The following is a 20177-nucleotide window of genomic DNA, read 5'->3' as shown; positions in this document are numbered from 1 at the left end:
TCTTCTCAAAAGCTTTCAGGCTGCATTTGATGATCAGCGCCTGGGAGCTTCTTTCTTGGCTCCTTTTCTTCCATAGGACTTCCCTGGAACTCATTGAATTGTTCCTTACTTCTTGGAATAGGAATGAACCCCAGAGAAAGGAGAGGCACGAACCAGAAGAAGTGAAACAGAAAGGCAGGGTCACTGGGGGATCCTGCAGTCAGGTCAGGGGGCCACAGTCAGCTGTGACCACAATAGCCAGGTTCATAGACAAAGAGAACAGCTGTGTGCACAGGCTCATGCACACACACCCTGAGCCTGGGTATGTTCCATTTTTTTGAACGCTTATTAAGGTGTCCAGACACTTGAAATTTTACAGATGTTAAAACAAACTCAAAGGACCAAGGAAAAACTAGCTTGGTATCTGGTTCTTCCTTAATGGAAAACATTTGTTCCTTTGGCCTTGGAAGGAAAAACAATGTGTTTCCAATTACAAACCATCGCCCTCAGTATTGATAAACACAGGCTGGTGAACACTGGGGACTGTCTTTCAAGATGCCAACATGTGGCCTCTTTCTCCAACAATGGACTTCTTGATGCAGCTGGGTGAAGTCTGAAACCTACAGAAACCCCAGGCTTCCAGAGTGGAGGAAGCACATAACTGTTAAGTAACTGTATCCAAAGGCAAGCAGACCTTCCCACAGGGAGACCAGGCTGGCCAAAGACCCCACCTGCCCAGAGTGTGTCTCCACCGGCTTGCCACTGCCCCAACACTCCCATCACTAGAGTCACTCCCAGAAACACAGACCCTGTGGCTCAAAGAGACATAACACACCACCATCTAATCACTTCTTCCAGGTAAAGCTTTATTTCCAAAAGGTCCCTATCAAAATTCATGTCAATACGTTGACATCCAAAAATGGATGGAGTCATCAGCTTGCATGTACTTCACCTTGGAAAGTGTGTGACAGACGACAGATCCATCTGTGAAGAAGAGTAACTAGGAAAGATTCAGAATGTGGATGCTGGGAAAATCCTATTTCCTCATCCTCAGGGTTCTATGAGGAGTCTTCCAATCTCTCCTCCCCATAAGAGATAGACTGACTGATCTAATTGGCAGGAGAGCAAGAGTGAAGTTAATATGGCAAAGATGCATGACTATGGCCTCACTCCTGTCCTTTCTCTATGCTCGGTGGGTGTGAGTCGCACTCGGCTCTCCTGACACTGGCTAAACAAGGGTCTACCCTGCATCCCCAGTCACCCCACAGAGGGAGCCTAGCCAGGTTCAGGGGACAGGTATTCAGGGACCTCATTTGGGTTGTTCCAGCTATGCCATCACCATCAGTGCCCGATGGGATCTCTGTCGGATCCTGCTGGGAGGGGCCCAAGATCAGTTGAAGGGCCATGTAAAGTCACTGAGTGTGAAGAGTTAAGCTGGAAGCCACATCCATGGCCTGGGGCCAGCCATGAACACGCACTTACAGTCTTGTCTCTCCCGGCTTCCAGCAGAGCATCCAGGCGGCCAGCCTCGCTCACAGTCAGCTCAACCATCAGTTTCTCAACCCAACTGACGGCAGTAGCTATGGACTGTTTGGTCACAGGAGTAGCATTTTCCTGCCACTTCACAGGCTCTTGAGAAACCCTGAAAGGGATCACATGGAGTGGTCACCGGGCAGTGATCAATGCTACTGGGGATGCCAACCCTCCGTCTCACAGCCATGAGCAGCAAGCTGCCAACATCCATCTCTAGAGCTGAAAAAGAAAGAAATCATAGCTCCCAGCCCTCTGATGTTACCAACAAAACCAGCAAGCTGTTTAAGACAGGTTCTCAAAGCACCACTATCTTCTATAAGCCGTGCTGACTAGGAAAAACAATGTTTACATGAGAAACAGAAAGGTAAACACTAATAATGAGTCCTTTAAAACATTAAGAGAAGTTATTTTTTATAAACAGGCAAGTTTATATGTAACTGGCTTCTCTTCATAGTAAATTTATAATAATTCACAGTATTAAGATTTGCAAATCACCAGCAATTCTATTGCTCTAAAATTTTATTTCTAATTCTTTCGTGACATTGTTTTCATTGTCCTGAAAGATTCCCATAGGTTGCCTTCTTTTGGATTAATACTGGTATTGTTTTGAGTTCAAGATAGTATTAGCTTTTAAATCCTGAGAAAATTTGGTTAAACCATTTAGTTTGGGCTTATAAATGACTGGTAGAACCCCCAATTCCAAAAAAAGAAGAGCCATTTGAATTATCTCAATTTATTTGCACTTAATAATTGCAAATAAACTGGCCTGATTGCCCCCCATGGCCTGCCACCAGAAGCAGGGCTGGCTCACACTTGTGTCTGCTGTGTGCTTCCTGGGTAGAGAATCTGGCTGAGTGGCATCTATGTTGTACAGAGGTTTCCAAGAAAGCAAAAGCTTTGCAGACTTAAGCACTTGATTCCTTCAGTAATATACCTGTGACAGAAATAGGAATCTAGATAGAACATAATTAGGCATTGTCCCCAAAGATGTCCTCTATTTAGCTGAAAGTATTTGATTAAAAACAGAAAAACTGAATGAGGTAGATCCTTCCCCAACCATTATCCAGATGTTTTTTGTCAGGGAGGTGCAATCACTTTTCCAGATGAGAAGTTAGTGCTAAGGTCCAAATTCTCTTGAATCCAAGAATCCATAAATAATTGGTTGTGAAAACTCTGAAATATGGGAAATTCTATAAAGCCAGCCACCTGTTGTTCTGGTGAAAGGGGTCAACTTACGGGGGAGGTCAACTTGAGTTGCAACTTCAGTCTGGAAAATCAGTGAAGTTAGTGACGTTTGAATTCATTACCCAAGTTAAAAGCTAAAATGAATGAAGAGATTTATGGCCTTAAATATTCATTTGCCATAACTCATATTCTTATATTTTAACCTTCCCATGCACTGAAGAAATGCATGTTTCTAAATCTCTTTTAATGTGAAAGCTAAGACACCCTGTGCAAAGCAGATAAAAGTTCCTAAGATTTATTCACTTTGGGATTGCTGCTGAAATTACATCTTCTAGGAAAGTATAAGATAATGCCTTTTCCCTCACCAGAGAGCTAACTGTGTCAGCTGTGCTACTTAATTCCAAATATGTACAGATTACTATGAACTTTCACTAAAATACTTCCTTCCTATGGGAACTCACCGTATGATATTGAACTTGGTTATGTGAGCCACCTGCTCCTGGAGAACCATTGTTAGAGCCTCTCGGCACAGATCAAGCTCCCCCTCCAGAATGCCGCCAAAATCCAGAACTATGGTGACGCACTGTTCCAAGATGACACCAAAAATCTGCCGGCTTTTGCTGGTGAGCCAGTCCATTCGCTGCTTGTAGCTCTCCACAGCTTGTGTTAAATGTTCCACAAACTGATAAATCAGTTCTGATTTAGCTGTCAGCTTAATGAAAATAAAAGACAAAAACAATAAAACACCACCAAAATAAGTCATTTGAACCACAGTGCTGCCACCGAGAACTGTGCACTCATAACAGTGTTGTCAATGACCCTCCAAACACTACAGAATCCAGGAGAAAAGGTTCCAGTCTTTCAACAGAAAAATGCTTGGATTCTCCACAGAAGAAAAGATGATAATGTGATCTACTCAAAATACAGCAGTCCTTAAAAAATATCTTTCCAGATTATGTTTTATATTTATAGTTACAGATTATCAGAAAAAGCCCAGGGCACTCTTGAGAAATTAGGTAGAAGAAAAGACCAACAAAGGCAGATGGAAAATAATGTCTCACTAAAACGTTTTCCTAAATATAACATTCCAAAAATATTTCTGAAAATGCTACTGAACATGCCAGCACACCTTCCGGGTTTCCTCTAAAGGATGCCATCCCAGCTACACATCCTTCTGCTCATGACTTTTGTCCTCATGCCCTCCTCTCTCGGGCGAAGCTCTCCTGCACCTGGACCACCTGATCACTCACTGCTGCTACCAACAGCCCTTGGGCTGCCCCCAAATGGTGACAGAGACTTGCAGGAAGTTTCTTGTATGTACAGATAAACCATCCTTCACATAGATCAGACACACTGTGCAAGGCCTTTCAAGAGGTAGAGAGGCAATAGAAGACATAGACAAGGAACAAGAAAAAATTGTGCCCTATTCTGTGACAAAGCACATTTTATTTTATTTTATTTTATTTTAGCAGTTGCAAGATTTAACAGAGTGAAAACAGAGCTCCTATACAAAGGCAGGGGACCCAAAGAGGTAGTTGTTGCTGGCTCAAATGCCTGGGTTTATATCCTGATCATTGTCCCTCCCGCTGTGTTCTCAGGCAATAGATGATTGGCTATTTCTTTACCTCCTGTTTTTGCCTAATTAGCTTTTTAGTGAGCTCTCTTTACTATCTGATTGGCCGGGTGTGAGCTAAGTTACAAGCCCCATGTTTAAAGGTGGATGCGGTCACCTTCCCAGCTAGGCTTAGGGATTCTTAGAGCACATTTTAAAAGAAGATACGGTACTTTATCTTGGAAAATATGCTTTCAGACCACATCACCTCATTCCACATTTTTGTGCCTTGGCTCAGGCTCCTTCCTTCCCTGTCCCATGTGTATGTCAAGGTCAAGCTCATTCCTCAAGCTCCAGCATCACTTCTTGGAGGCTTCTCATGGCCCCTTAAGACAGAATTACCAGCTCCTTCACCAGCATGCACAGCTACTGCTACAACACAGAAGCCAGGGTGGGCACATCACAGGGAATGTGGAGGTGGATTTTGAAGGTAAAGGGACAGATGTTTTTAGGAGTTTGGCATTGATTTTAATGTAGTTCAGATAAAAAATATACTTAGCACATCAAACTCAAGATTCCACAGATAGTATTGCTTAGGACCAGGCTTAGTTTAAAAAGGAATTTAAGCTGGACCTGGCATGATGGCTCATGCCTGTAATCCCAGGACTCTGAGAGGCCAAGGTGGGTGAATCACCTGAGGTCAGGAGTTCGAGACCAGCCTGGCCAACATGGTGAAACCCCATCTCTACTAAAAATACAAAAATTAGCTGGATACAGTGGCACACACCTGTAGCTACTTGGGAGGGCGAGGCTGGAGAATCGTTTGAACCCAGGAGGCAGAGTGAGCTGAGATGGCATCACTGCACTCCAGATGGGTGACAGAGTGAAACTCCATCAAAAAAAAAAAAAGGTAATTTAAGCTTTGGAAAAAGTAAGTAGTGGGTGCATCTTCAAGCTGAAGGCAACCTACCACCCCCATCATGGAGGATTCTCCAAGGGCTGAATGGCCTGGCTGTCCCTCTTACAGTATCCCTCCAGGCTCTCTACTGTTTCCTGGGCAGCCCCAACACCCCACCAGGATATTTTCACCCATGGCCCCCCTGCTGCCCCACCAGAGCATTGCCAGCAGCCCCTAATGGAAGGCTTTTGCCAGCAGCAGCGCAGCCAGTGTTCGACCTCAAGGGGCCAGAGGACAAAGCCACAGCCCAGTCCTAGGCCCCAGGGTTACAGCATGCAGCCCAGGAATGCTGAGCTGAGCGTTGGCCCTCTGAAAGCATCCAGAAACAAAGCCAATCAGCTATACCCAACTCACACCACAGTCAAACCCTCAAGGGAAATAACATAAAAACCAAAAGGCCCATCCAAAGGATGGCAACTTAAAAGGATGAAGAAACATCAGCCTTCACAGGTGAGAAAGAACCAGTGCAAGAATTCCAGAAACTCTCAGTCCAGAGTGTCCTCTTACCTCCAAGCAATCACACTAGCTCCTCAGCAGTGGTTATTAACCAGACTGAAATGGCTGAAATGACATTGAATTCAGGATCTGGATGTCAAGAAAGCTCATAAAGATACAGGAGAAGGTGGAAACCCAATCCAAGGAAAACAGTAAAATAATCCAAGAATTGGATGATATAGCCATATTAAGAAAGAACCAAACTGAACTTTTGGAATTGAACAATTCACTACAGAAATATCATAATACCATCAGAATCATTAACAACAAAACAGACCAAGCTGAGGAAAGAACTTCAAAGTTGAAGAATCACTGCTTTGAATCAGTGTAGGCAGACAAAAATAAAGAAAAAGCGGCAGGCATGGTGCCTTACACATGTAATCTGAGGCATGAGGTTGAGGCCAAGGCAGGTGGGAGGCCCAAGCAGGTGGATTGCTTGAGTTTAGGAGTTCAAGACCAACCTGGGCAACATGGCGAGACCCTGTCTGCAAAAAATACAAAAATTAGCTGGGTGTGATGGCACATGCCTGTGGTCCCAGCTATTTGGAGGGCTGAGGTGGGAGGATCACTCAGACCTGGGAGGTCAAGGCTGCAGTGAGCCATGAACACACCACTGCACTCCAGACTGGGTGATAGAACAAGAACGTGTCTCAAAAGAAAAAGAGAATTTAAAAAAATCAACAAAACCTCTGAGACATATGGGATTATGTAAAGAGACCAAACCTGTGACTCATTGGCATTCCTGAAAGAGAAGGAGAGTAAACAACTGGAAGACATATTCGAGGATAGGGTCTACAAAAATTTTCTCAAAAAAAAAATTTACCAATAAAAGTAATTTAAGTTTTCTAAATATTAGGAAACAGTAGTCCAGGTGGTACATGGATGTACATGGACATGAACAAATATCCATAAATGGACGTGATGGGACATGTGTCTCCAACAGACTTTGAGCTCCATGTGTTTGGCCAGGGTCTGCACAGGGCCTGGCATGTAGGAGACGTGAGACACATGTAGGAGACGTGAGACTCAGGTAACTCTCCTAACTCTTCCAGCTGAATTGCTGGAAGTAAAGGCCTCTGGTCAGAGGTGGTGCTCATTCTCCTATCTGCAAATGCTGCCCCTATTCCTAATGCTTCTCTCAGATAATGGCAGTTTGCTCTTGGCTTTCAGATCATCTCTGTCATATTGGTTTTTTTTTTCCTTTATTTTCAAAGCAAAACGAAGTGGTAATGTGCAAATGTTTTCATCTCTCATCAAGAGATTTCTGCACTAATTTCTAACGGATCAAAAACTTCCTTCCTTGGCCATGATTTTCATCACCCTACCAAGGCCAAAAGAAAACCCCTGGCCTCATAAGGGCTTGGCTCAGCTGCATCCCTGCCAAGCAACACAAGTCTCTCCCCACACCACACTCCCCGATGTGATGTCAGCACCCTGTCACAGGACTGCGCATTGAAGGAACTCTGACTTACATTGTATACTCTGCCATCTTCTGTTCTGCAGAGCTGTGGAAACAGATCATCAGCATACCGAGAAGCCACAGGTCTCCCCAGAGACGCCACATAATCTGCATTTTTATAAAGAAAAACAATCAAAACAGTAGTACATGAGTGAACCTTCCTATTTTTATTTTGAAATGTTTTTCTCTGACACCATTCAAATTATATCTTGTGCCATCAATAATTTGTGATGCTTTCTATTCTGTTCTAAATCATGAAGTATTTCTAGGTGCTGTGATAAATGTAACTGTCTATGGCATTGTAATTTTTTTTTTATTATACTTTAAGTTCTAGGGTACATGTGCACTATGTGCAGGTTTGTTACATATGTATACATGTGCCATGTTAGTTTGCTGCAACCATCAACTCGTCATTTACATTAGGTATTTCTCCTAATGCTATCCCTCCCCGCTTCCCCCACCCCACAACAGGCCCTGGTGTGTGATGTTCCCCATCCTGTGTCCAAGTGTTCTCACTGTTCAATTCCCACCTATGAGTGAGAAGGGCATTGTAATCTTTTAATGCGTGAATAAACAGGAAGAATAGAATTTGTGTCCTAGTTTCCTTGTACTTTGGTCCAGAATAATTACAGCAGAGGTTAAAAAAAAAAAAAGTAACGTAGAAAGTTATTCATGACTTGGACTTGGTTTTCAGGGTTTTTAAAATTTCACTTAGATATTTCAACTGTACTCTCAACTGGAGGGTCATAATTAAATCACTGAAATAAAGCCAGCCAGTCACAGATTCAGAATTGCCATACAGAATGTCAGAACTACAAGATTTTCTCCTTATCAGATTATATGCTCAGCTGTTCAAATATCTGTTGCATAAACCCTTATTGGGTGCCTACTATGTACTAGGCATGCTTACAGGATGGGAATACAATTGTTACCTACAACATAGTCCTACTCCTTCTTGTTACCTACAACATAGTTCTACTCCTTCATGGAACTCTCAGAAGCCTATGGAGAGGATTCAAAGACTAACTAGGATTTGGCAGGACAGAAGATAAGGTAAGGCTTCACAGAGATGTTTTTTATCTGATGATTATTTTATTGTAATTTTAATTATTATTTTTAAGTCCCAAAGGTGGGAGACAGAATGGTGGTACTTGTGATGCTGGTACTTCCTTCCCTCTGCCTTACTAGGAAGGCAGGATAACAGCCTCCTCTGGAAAGCTAAAAAGAGCAAGGCTGAATTTTACAGACACCCTGGCCAGGCTTGCTCCCCAATCACAGGGGGTGATTTCAAGTCTTGAAGTGCAACTTTCACAATAGTAAAGAGTAAAGAATGGATGCTTGAATTCCATCAGCAATAATCTCACTCAATAGACCACTCCAGCTCTAAAATTTGTGTTTCCAAGATTTCACCTTCTTGGCTGACACTGATGAAGTGACTAAATATCACTAGCAGCATTCTCTGTTTACCTAAGACATTTATCTAGAGTTGGGAGAGGAAGCTGTTTTTTGAGGCTTGAAGGAAATAAGACTATGGAAGGCTTCATAAGCTGTACTGGGAATTGAAATGCAAGGTATTGTGAGTTCTGCATCCAATAACAGTGGAGTATGTTGTATAGCTAACCTTCACACAGAAAAATATGATAAATTCTGGATAAAATATAAAAAGAGCTATTTGTAGGCATTAGACAGCAATCTAGAACATGCAGAAACTGGAATGGCATCCATCCTAAAAAGGAGGACATTTGTTATTCGTATATATTTAGCAGGAAAGAGAGAGAGTTTGGAGTTTGAGTCCAGCCAACTTAACTGCCTACTAGAATGAAAATCAGCTCTCCATCTATCAACGGATAAATGGATAAGAAAATCATAGTACATCCGTACAATGGAATACATATGGCCACAAAAAGGAATAAAGTATTGGTGCTGGTTACAACATGGATGAACCTTAAAAACATTAAGCTAAGTAAAAGAAACCAGTCACAAAAGACCACATATTATAAATTCTATGTCAATGAAATGCTCAAAACAAGCAAATCTATAGGGACAGTTTAGGGGTAGGAAAGTGTAGAGCTAAGGAGCGTACAGAGTTTCTTTTTGAGGTGATAAAAACATTCTAAATAGTTGCGCATATCTGTGAATATACTAAAACCATTGAATTGTAGGTAAGTAAATTATAGCTCAATAAAGCTGTTATAAATTATATATGTATCAATTTTTATAAGAATAAAAATCACTTCTCCTAGAAGACGGATTATACAGTTGAACCTTGAATAACTTGGTTTTGAACTGCATGGGTCTACTTATATGCAGATTTTTTTTCAACCAAATGTGGATAAAAATACAGTATCAGTGTAATGTGAAACCCACTCATACAGAGGGCCAACTTTCCACTTATGTGGGTTCTGAAGAGCCAACTGCAGGAACTGAGTATGCATGGATTTGGTATACACAGGGGGTCCCTGGAACCAATCTTTTGCATATACCAAAGGAAAACTATACAACCCAAAGTCTCTACAACCATCCACATTGTCCAGCATAAAACAAAAAATTATCAGATATATAAACAAAGAGAAAAATGTGACCAATAGTCAAAAGAAAAAGCAATCAATAAAACCTACCCTGAAATGGACCAGATGTTGAAATTAGAAGAAAAAGGCCTCAATATATTATATGTATACTATAAACATTATACATATATGTGTGCATATATATATACATATATACATATACATATATATACTTATATACATATACATATATATATATAAAATGTTGGAGGGAAAGAAAACTGTGATCATAATAAGTGAACAAATGGGGACCTTAGCAGAGAAATTGAAAAGAAAGGAAATTTTAGAACAAAAAGTACAATAGCTATATGGGCTTCACAGCAGATTGGAGGTACCAGAATAAAGTGTTAGTAACCTAGAAAATCTGTCAAGAGAAATTACTTAATCTGATAAACAAAGAGAAAAAAAATATTGACAAAATGAACAGAGTTTCAGTGACATGTGGGACAATATCAAGATGCTTAGCAAACTATGATTTGAGTCTCAGAAGAAAAAGAGAGAACAGATAGGGCGTAAAAATAGATTAGAAGAAATAATAGTTGAAAATTTCCAAGATTTGATTAAAAACAAACCTACAGATCCAAGAACCTCGATAAATCCAATGCAATGTATGTACAAAGAAAACCAAAAGAAGGCATATCACACTACAAGTAATAACACAATAGCTGAAAACCAAGAATAAAGAGGAAAAAATCTTAAAAGCAGTTATAGAAAAAAGATACATTATATACATCATGTAGAAAGAAAATGTTATAGATTATGTCTGATTTCTCAGATGAAAAGGTGGAAATCAGAAAACAATGGCTTGACATGTTTAAAGGTCAGAAAAAAAAAACTTCAACCAATAATTCTAAAACCAGCAAAAGTGTTCTTCAAGAATGAAGGTAATGACTTCTACGAGGATACAGTAACCAACACAGCATGGTACTGGTAAAACACACACACACACACACACACACGAGACACACCAAACAGACATATAGAACAATGGAACAGAATACAGAACCAAAAATAAAGCCACACAACTACAGTCATATGATCTTCAAAAAGTTGACAAAAATAAGCAATGAGGAAAGGACTCCCTATTCAATAAATGGCTCTGAAATATCTGGCCAGCTATATGCAGAAGAATGAAACTGGACCCCCACCTTTCACTATATAAAAAAATTAATTGAAGATGGATTAAAAATTTAAACATAAGATCCTAGAGAATCCTAGAAGAAAACCTAAGAAATATTATTCTGGACATGGGCCTTGGCAAATAATTTATAACTAAGTCTTCAACAGCAATTGCAACAAAAACAAAAATTAATAAGTAGAACCTAATTAAATTAAAGAGTTTCTGCTCAGCAAAAGAAACTATCAACAGAGTAAACAGACAACTTATAAAGTAAGAGAAAATATTTGCAAATATTTATTAAAATATTTATTAAAAATATTTGCAAATATTTATTAAAAATATTTGCAAACTGCGCATCCAACAAAGATTGAATATCCAGAATCTATAAGGAAGTTAAACTATTCAGCAAGCAAAAAAACAAATAACCCCATTTAAAAATGGGCAAAAGACATGAATAGACACTTCTCAAAAGAAGACACATAAGTGGATAAGAAACAAGAAAAAATGCTCGACATTACTAATCATCAGAGAAATGCAAATCAAAACTACAATGAGATACCATTTCACACCAGTCACAATGGCTACTATTAAAAAGTCAAAAATTTACAGATTTTGGTGAGATTGTGGAGAAAAGGGAATGCTTATACACTGTTGGCGGGAATGTAAATTAGTACTACCTCTATGGAAAACAGGATGGAGATTTCTTAAAGAATTAAAATAGAACTACCCTTTGATCCCACTATTGGTAATCTACCCAATGGAAAAGAAATCATTGTATCAAAAAGATACCTGCCCTTATATGTTTATTGTAGTATTATTAAAATGTGGTTTATATATATAAACCACATGGTGTGTATAGACTATGGAATACTACTCATCCATTTCAAAACATGAAATCATGTCTTTTACAGCAACATACATGGAACTAGAGGCCATTATTCTTAATGAAATAACTCAGAAACAGTGAAAAATTGCATCTTCTCACTTTTAAGTGGCATGTGAACATACAGACATGCAGAGAAAAATAGACACTGGAGAATCCAAAAGGTGGGGGGAGCAGGGGTTATATTAGCCCATTTTCATGCTGCTGATAAAGACATACATGAAACCGGGCAATTTACAAAAGAAAGAGGTTTAATGGACTTACAGTTCTACGTGGCTGGGGAGCCCTCACAATCATGGTGGAAGGCAAGGAGGAGCAAGTCATGTCTTACATGGATAGGAGCAGGCAGAGAGAGTTTGTGTGAAGGAACTCCTCTTCTTAAAACCATCAGATCTTGTGAGACTTATTCTCTATTGCGAAAACAGCAAGAGAAAGACCTGCCTCCATGATTCAATTATCTTCCACTGGGTCCCTCCCACAAACGTGGGAATTGTTGAAGTTACAATTCAAGATGAGATTTGGGTAGACACACAGCCAGACTGTATCAAGGGTGAAGGATGAAATATTGCTTATTGGGTACAATGTGCACTCTTCAGATGATGGATACACTAAAAGCCCATACTTCACCACTGCACAATATATCTATGTAACACAACTGCACTTGTACACCTAAATCCAAAAATATAAACAAAATTTTAGAAATGTCCCAGGTTCAATAAAAAATCATTCATCATTCAAAAAACCAGGAAGATTATTAAAAAAGACAACTGACAATATCAACACCAAGATGAGAGATGTCATAGAATGACCTAACAAGGATTTTAAAGGAACAACCATAAAAATACCTAATGGCAATTACAAACATTCTCAAAATGAATAAAAACATAGGAAGTCTCAGTAAAGAAATAGAAGATATAAAGAAGAATAAAATGGAAATATTAGAGCAAAAAACAGAATAATAAAAATTAAAAACTCAATGGATGAACTCAACAGCAAAATGAAAAAAGAAGAATGAGTAAGCTTGGAGAACAATAGAAATTACCCAATCTAGACAAGACGGAGAAAATAGCCTCAAAAATCTGAACAGAGCCTTACAGACATGTAGGATTATTTTTTTTAAAGATCTAATGTTCATATTATTGGAATGCCAGAAGGAGAAGAGAAAGAGGATGCAGGAAAAAATAGAAAAAAAAAAAGGATTCAAAGTCATAAGGGCTGAAAATTCTCCAAATTTGGCAAAAACAAAAAACATAAAGCAACAGATTCAAGAATCTGAGTGAAATTCAAAGATAATACATGCAAATAAATTCACACCAAGGCACATCATACTCAAACATCTGAAACCAAAAGACAAATAAAAAAATCTTTAAAGCACATTATTAACAGGGAAAAAAACAATTCTAACGATAGTGGTTTTCTCATCAGAAACCATGGAGGCCAGAAAGAACTGGCACAATATTTTTTAAATGCTAAAAAAAAAGAACTATCAACCCTAAATCTTATATCTGGTGAAATTCTTCTTCAGGAATAAAGTAGAAATAAAGACATTCTCAGACAAAGAAACCACAGGAATTTGTGGCTAGCAGAGTTACTCTTAAAGAATAAAAGAATTTCTCTACACAGAAAGAAAATAACAAAAGAATGAACCTTGGACCATCAGGAAAGAAGAACACAGTAAGCAAAACTGTAGGCAAATAAAATAGACATTCCTTCTCCTTTTGAGTATTACAAATGATGTTTGATGGTTGAACCAAAATTCTAGCACAGTCTAATGTAATTCTCAATGTAAGAAGATAAAATAATACATTTTATTATAAATGGGAAGGGCAAAGGGCTATAAAGGGAAAAGAAGGTTTCTGCTCATCACTCAAACTGGTAAAATGTTGACATCAGTAGATTTTGATAATTTATGTATTCATAATGTAACACCTAGCACAATCACTAAAAAAGGCATATGAAGATATACAATAGAAAACATTATAGATAAATAAGAACAGAATTCTAAAAAGTGTTTAAGTAACCCAAAAGCAGGCAGGAAAAAAACAGACAAGCCAAAAACAGAGAAAAAGAAAACAAAAAATAAAATGGTCAACAAGCTCTAACATATCAATAATCACGTTAATTGTAAATGGTCTAATATGCTAAGTAAAAGATAAAGATAGGCAAAGAGGATTTTTTTTGAAAGACTCAACAATATACTATCCACAAGAAATTTGCTTCAAATATAATTATATATATAAGTTAGAAGTAAAAGGATGGAAAAAGATAGGCCATACGAATATTAATAAAAAGGAAATAGGATTGGCTATATTAGAAAAATAAACTTCATAGCAAAGAATATTACTGGGGACAGAGCAGGACATTATATAATGATAAAGGTGTCAATCCACCAGAAAGACATAGCAATCCTAAATGTGTATGTATCACCCAATAGAACTGCAAAATATTTGCAGCAAAAAAACAGAATAACTGAAAGAAGAAATAGACAAATCCACAATTATACTTGGAAACTTCAATACTGCTTTCTCAATAACTGATAGAACAAGAAGAAGAAAATCAGGAAGGATACTCAACACCATCAATGAACAGGATCTAACTGACATTTATAGAAAGCCCTATAAAACAACAGCAGAATACACATTCTTTTCAAGTATTCATGGAACATGTACAAAACAAAGCACATATTTGGCTATAAAATATCCTAAACATTTTACAAGAACTGAAACCAAACAAGTATGTGCTCTGTCCAAGATGGAAACAAACTAGAAATCAAAACTAAATAAAAAGATAACAGGAATATCTACAAGTATTTAGAAACTAAACAATATGCATCTAAAAGTCCATAAGTCAAAGAGGAAGTCTTGATGAAAATAAAAGACTTTAAAGTAAGTGGAAATAATAATACAACATATAAAAATTTCTGAGACATTGCTAAAGCACTGACTGGAGGGAAATTTGTAGCACTAAATGCTTACATAAGAAAACATAAAATCTCAAATCAATAATCAAAGCTTTCAACTGAAGAAACTAGAAAAAAGAAAAGCAAAATAAACCCAAACAAGCAGAAGGAAATAAATAATAAAGATCAAAGTAGAGGGGAGGAGCCAAGATGGCCGAATAGGAAGAGCTGCGGTCTAGAGCTCCCAACGTGAGTGACGCAGAAGACGGGTGATATCTGCATTTCCATCTGAGGTACCGGGTTCATCTCACTAGGGAGTGCCAGACAGTGGGCACTGTGCACACACCGTGCGCGAGCCGAAGAAGGGCGAGGCATTGCCTCACTCAGGAAGCGCAAGGGGTCAGGGAGTTCCCTTTCCTGGTCAAAGAAAGGGGTGACAGATGGCACCTGGAAAATCGGGTCACTCCCACCCAAATACTGCACTTTTCCGACGAGCTTAAAAAACGGCGCACCAGGAGATTATATCCCGCACCTGGCTCAGAGGGTCCTACGCCCACGGAGTCTCGCTGATTGCTAGCACAGCAGTCTGAGATCAAACTGCAAGGCGGCAGCGAGGCTGGGGGAGGGGCGCCCGCCATTGCCCAAGCTTGCTTAGGTAAACAAAGCAGCCAGGAAGCTCCAACTGGGTGGAGCCCACCACAGCTCAAGGAGGCCTGCCTGCCTCTGTAGGCTCCACCTCTGGGGGCAGGGCACAGACAAACAAAAAGACAGCAGGAACCTCTGCAGACTTAAATGTCCCTGTCTGACAGCTTTGAAGAGAGCAGTGGTTCTCCCAGCACGCAGCTGGAGATCTGAGAACGGGCAGACAGCCTCCTCAAGTGGGTCCCTGACCCCTGACCCCTGAGCAGCCTAACTGGGATGCACCCCCCAGCAGGGGCAGACTGACACCTCACACGGCCGGGTACTCCAACAGACCTGCAGCTGAGGGTCCCGTCTGTTAGAAGGAAAACTAACAAACAGAAAGGACATCCACACCAAAAACCCATCTGTACATCACCATCATCAAAGACCAAAAGTAGATAAAACCACAAAGATGGGGAAAAAACAGAGCAGAAAAACTGGAAACTCTAAAAAGCAGAGCGCCTCTCCTCCTCCAAAGGAACGCAGTTCCTCACCAGCAACGGAACAAAGCTGGACGGAGAATGACTTTGACGAGCTGAGAGAAGAAGGCTTCAGATGATCAAATTACTCCGAGCTACGGGAGGATATTCAAACCAAAGGCAAAGAAGTTGAAAACTTTGAAAAAAATTTAGAAGAATGTATAACTAGAATAACCAATACAGAGAAGTGCTTAAAGGAGCTGATGGAGCTGAAAACCAAAGCTCGAGAACTACATGAAGAATGCAGAAGCCTCAGAAGCCGATGCAATCAAGTGGAAGAAAGGGTATCAGCGATGGAAGATGAAATGAATGAAATGAAGCAAGAAGGGAAGTTTAGAGAAAAAAGAATAAAAAGAAACGAGCAAAGCCTCCAAGAAATATGGGACTATGTGAAAAGACCAAATCTACATCGATTGGTGTACCTGAAAGTGACGGGGAGAATGGAACCAAGTTGGAAAACACTCTGCAGGATATTATCCAGGAGAACTTCCCCAATCTAGCAAGGCAGGCCAACATTCAGATTCAGGAAATACAGAGAACGCCACAAAGATACTCCTCGAGAAGAGCAACTCCAAGACACATAATTGTCAGATTCACCAAAGTTGAAATGAAGGAAAAAATGTTAAGGGCAGCCAGAGAGAAAGGTCGGATTACCATCAAAGGGAAGCCCATCAGACTAACAGTGGATCTCTTGGCAGAAACCCTACAAGCCAGAAGAGAGTGGGGGCCAATATTCAGCATTCTTAAAGAAAAGAATTTTCAACCCAGAATTTCATATCCAGCCAAACGATGCTTCATAAGTGAAGGAGAAATAAAATACTTTACAGACAAGCAAATGCTGAGAGATTTTTGTCACCACCAGGCCTGCCCTAAAAGAGCTCCTGAAGGAAGCACTAAACATGGAAAGGCGCAACCGGTACCAGCCGCTGCAAAATCATGCCAAAATGTAAAGACCATTGAGACTAGGAAGAGACTGCATCAACTAACGAGCAAAATAACCAGCTAACATCATAATGACAGGATCAGATTCACACATAACAATATTAACTTTAAATGTAAATGGACTAAATGCTCCAATTAAAAGACACAGACTGGCAAATTGGATAAACAGTCATGACCCATCAGTGTGCTGTATTCAGGAAACCCATCTCACATGCAGAGACACACATAGGCTCAAAATAAAAGGATGGAGGAAGATCTACCAAGCAAATGGAAAGCAAAAAAAGGCAGGGGTTGCAATCCTAGTCTCTGATAAAATAGACTTTAAACCAACAAAGATCAAAAGAGACAAAGAAGGCCATTACATAACGGTAAAGGGATCAATTCAACAAGAAGAGCTAACTATCCTAAATATATATGCACCCAATACAGGAGCACCCAGATTCGTAAAGCAAGTCCTGAGTGACCTACACAGAGACTTAGACTCCCACACATTAATAATGGGAGACTTTAACACCCCACTGTCAACATTAGACAGATCAACGAGACAGAAAGTCAACAAGGATACCCAGGAATTGAACTCAGCTCTGCACCAAGCGGACCTAATAGACATCTACAGAACTCTCCACCCCAAATCAACAGAATACACATTTTTTTCAGCACCACACCACACCTATTCCAAAATTGACCACATACTTGGAAGTAAAGCTCTCCTCAGCAAATGTAAAAGAACAGAAATTATAACAAACTATCTCTTAAATCACAGTGCAATCAAGCTAGAACTCAGGATTAAGAATCTCACTCAAAACCACTCAACTACATGGAAACTGAACAACCTGCTCCTGAATGACTACTGGGTACATAACGAAATGAAGGCAGAAATAAAGATGTTCTTTGAAACCAACGAGAACCAAGACACAACATACCAGAATCTCTGGGATGCATTTAAAGCAGTGTGTAGAGGGAAATTTATAGCACTAAATGCCCACAAGAGAAAGCAGGAAAGATCCAAAATTGACACCCTAACATCACAATTAAAAGAACTAGAAAAGCAAGAGCAAACACATTCAAAAGCTAGCAGAAGGCAAGAAATAACTAAAATCAGAGCAGAACTGAAGGAAATAGAGACACAAAAAACCCTTCAAAAAATTAATGAATCCAGGAGCTGGTTTTTTGAAAGGATCAACAAAATTGATAGACCCCTAGCAAGACTAATAAAGAAAAAAAGAGAGAAGAATCAAATAGACACAATAAAAAATGATAAAGGGGATATCACCACCGATCCCACAGAAATACAAACTACCATCAGAGAATATTACAAACACCTCTATGCAAATAAACTAGAAAATCTAGAAGAAATGGATAAATTCCTCGACACATACACTCTCCCAAGACTAAACCAGGAAGAAGTTGAATCTCTGAATAGACCAATAACAGGAGCTGAAATTGTGGCAATAATCAATAGCTTACCAACCAAAAAGAGTCCAGGACCAGACGGATTCACAGCCGAATTCTACCAGAAGTACAAGGAGGAACTGGTACCATTTCTTCTGAAACTATTCCAATCAATAGAAAAAGAGGGAATCCTCCCTAACTCATTTTATGAGGCCAGCATCATCCTGATACCAAAGCCGAGCAGAGACACAACTAAAAAAGAGAATTTTAGACCAAAATCCTTGATGAACATCGATGCAAAAATCCTCAATAAAATACTGGCAAACAGAATCCAGCAGCACATCAAAAAGCTTATCCACCATGATCAAGTGGGCTTCATCCCTGGGATGCAAGGCTGGTTCAATATATGCAAATCAATAAATGTAATCCAGCATATAAACAGAACCAAAGACAAAAACCACATGAGTATCTCAATAGATGCAGAAAAGGCCTTTGACAAAATTCAACATCCCTTCATGCTAAAAACTCTTAATAAATTAGGTATTGATGGGACGTATCTCAAAATAATAAGAGCTATCTATGACAAACCCACAGCCAATATCATACTGAATGGGCAAAAACTGGAAGCATTCCCTTTGAAAACTGGCACAAGACAGGGATGCCCTCTCTCACCACTCCTATTCAACATAGTGTTAGAAGTTCTGGCCAGGGCAATTAGGCAGGAGAAGAAAATAATGGTTATTCAATTAGGAAAAGAGGAAGTCAGATTGTCCCTGTTTGCAGACAACATGATGGTATATCTAGAAAACCCCATTGTCTCAGCCCAAAATCTCCTTAAGCTGATAAGCAACTTCAGCAAAGTCTCAGGATACAAAATCAATGTACAAAAATCACAAGCATTCTTATACACCAACAACAGACAAACAGAGAGCCAAATCATGAGTGAACTCCCATTCACAATTGCTTCAAAGAGAATAAAATACCTAGGAATCCAACTTACAAGGGACGTGAAGGACCTCTTCAAGGAGAACTACAAACCACTGCTCAAGGAAATAAAAGAGGATACAAACAAACGGAAAAATATTCCATACTCATGGGTGGGAAGAATCAATATCGTGAAAATGGCCATACTGCCCAAGGTAATTTACAGGTTCAATGCCATCCCCATCAAGCTACCAATGACTTTCTTCAAAGAATTGGAAAAAACTACTTTAAAGTTCATATGGAACCAAAAAAGAGCCCACATCGCCAAGTCAATCCTAAGCCAAAAGAACAAAGCTGGAGGCATCACACTACCTGACTTCAAACTATACCACAAGGCTACAGTAACCAAAACAGCATGGTACTGGTACCAAAACAGAGATATAGATCAATGGAACAGAACAGAGCCCTCAGAAATAACGCCGCATATCTACAACTATCTGATCTTTGACAAATCTGACAAAAACAAGAAATGGGGAAAGGATTCCCTATTTAATAAATGGTGCTGGGAAAACTGGCTAGCCATATGGAGAAAGCTGAAACTGGATCCCTTCCTTACACCTTATACAAAAATCAATTCAAGATGGATTAAAGACTTAAACATTAGACCTAAAACCATAAAAACCCTAGAAGAAAACCTAGGCAATACCATTCAGGACATAGGCATGGGCAAAGACTTCATGTCTAAAACACCAAAAGCAATGGCAACAAAAGCCAAAATTGACAAATGAGATCTAATTAAACTAAAGAGCTTCTGCACAGCAAAAGAAACTACCATCAGAGTGAACAGGCAACCTATGGAATGGGAGAAAATTTTTGCAATCTACTCATCTGACAAAGGGCTAATACCCAGAATCTACAAAGAACTCAAACAAATTTATGAGAAAAAAAACAAACAACCCCATCAAAAAGTGGGTGAAGGACATGAACAGACACTTCTCAAAAGAAGACATTTATGCAGCCAAAAAACACATGAAAAAATGCTCACCATCACTGGCCATCAGAGAAATGCAAATCAAAACCACAATGAGATACCATCTCACACCAGTTAGAATGGCAATCATTAAAAAAT

At 39.4% G+C, this 20177-nt stretch overlaps 1 protein-coding gene across 3 annotated transcripts in view; it reads right to left on the bottom strand.

Annotated features, from left to right (window-relative positions):
* The window catches only part of VWA3B (von Willebrand factor A domain containing 3B), a 224084-nt gene that overhangs the window by 183044 nt on the left and 20863 nt on the right, over window positions 1-20177 (bottom strand). For all 3 annotated transcript variants that reach the window (XR_008500554.2, XR_008500555.2, XM_054474969.2), the window contains 3 exons: window positions 7175-7269; window positions 3159-3409; window positions 1462-1621 (listed from right to left, as the gene is read on the bottom strand). Coding sequence is in view for 1 of the 3 variants with exons in the window: in XM_054474969.2 (XP_054330944.1) it covers window positions 1462-1621; window positions 3159-3409; window positions 7175-7269 (506 nt within the window). In the remaining 2 variants the exon portion in view is untranslated. The remainder of the gene's footprint in view (window positions 1-1461; window positions 1622-3158; window positions 3410-7174; window positions 7270-20177) is intronic.

This window comes from Pongo pygmaeus, chromosome 12, assembly GCF_028885625.2.
Source record: "Pongo pygmaeus isolate AG05252 chromosome 12, NHGRI_mPonPyg2-v2.0_pri, whole genome shotgun sequence".
NCBI lineage: Eukaryota > Metazoa > Chordata > Mammalia > Primates > Hominidae > Pongo > Pongo pygmaeus.
This window is presented reverse-complemented; position numbering and strand designations above follow the sequence as displayed.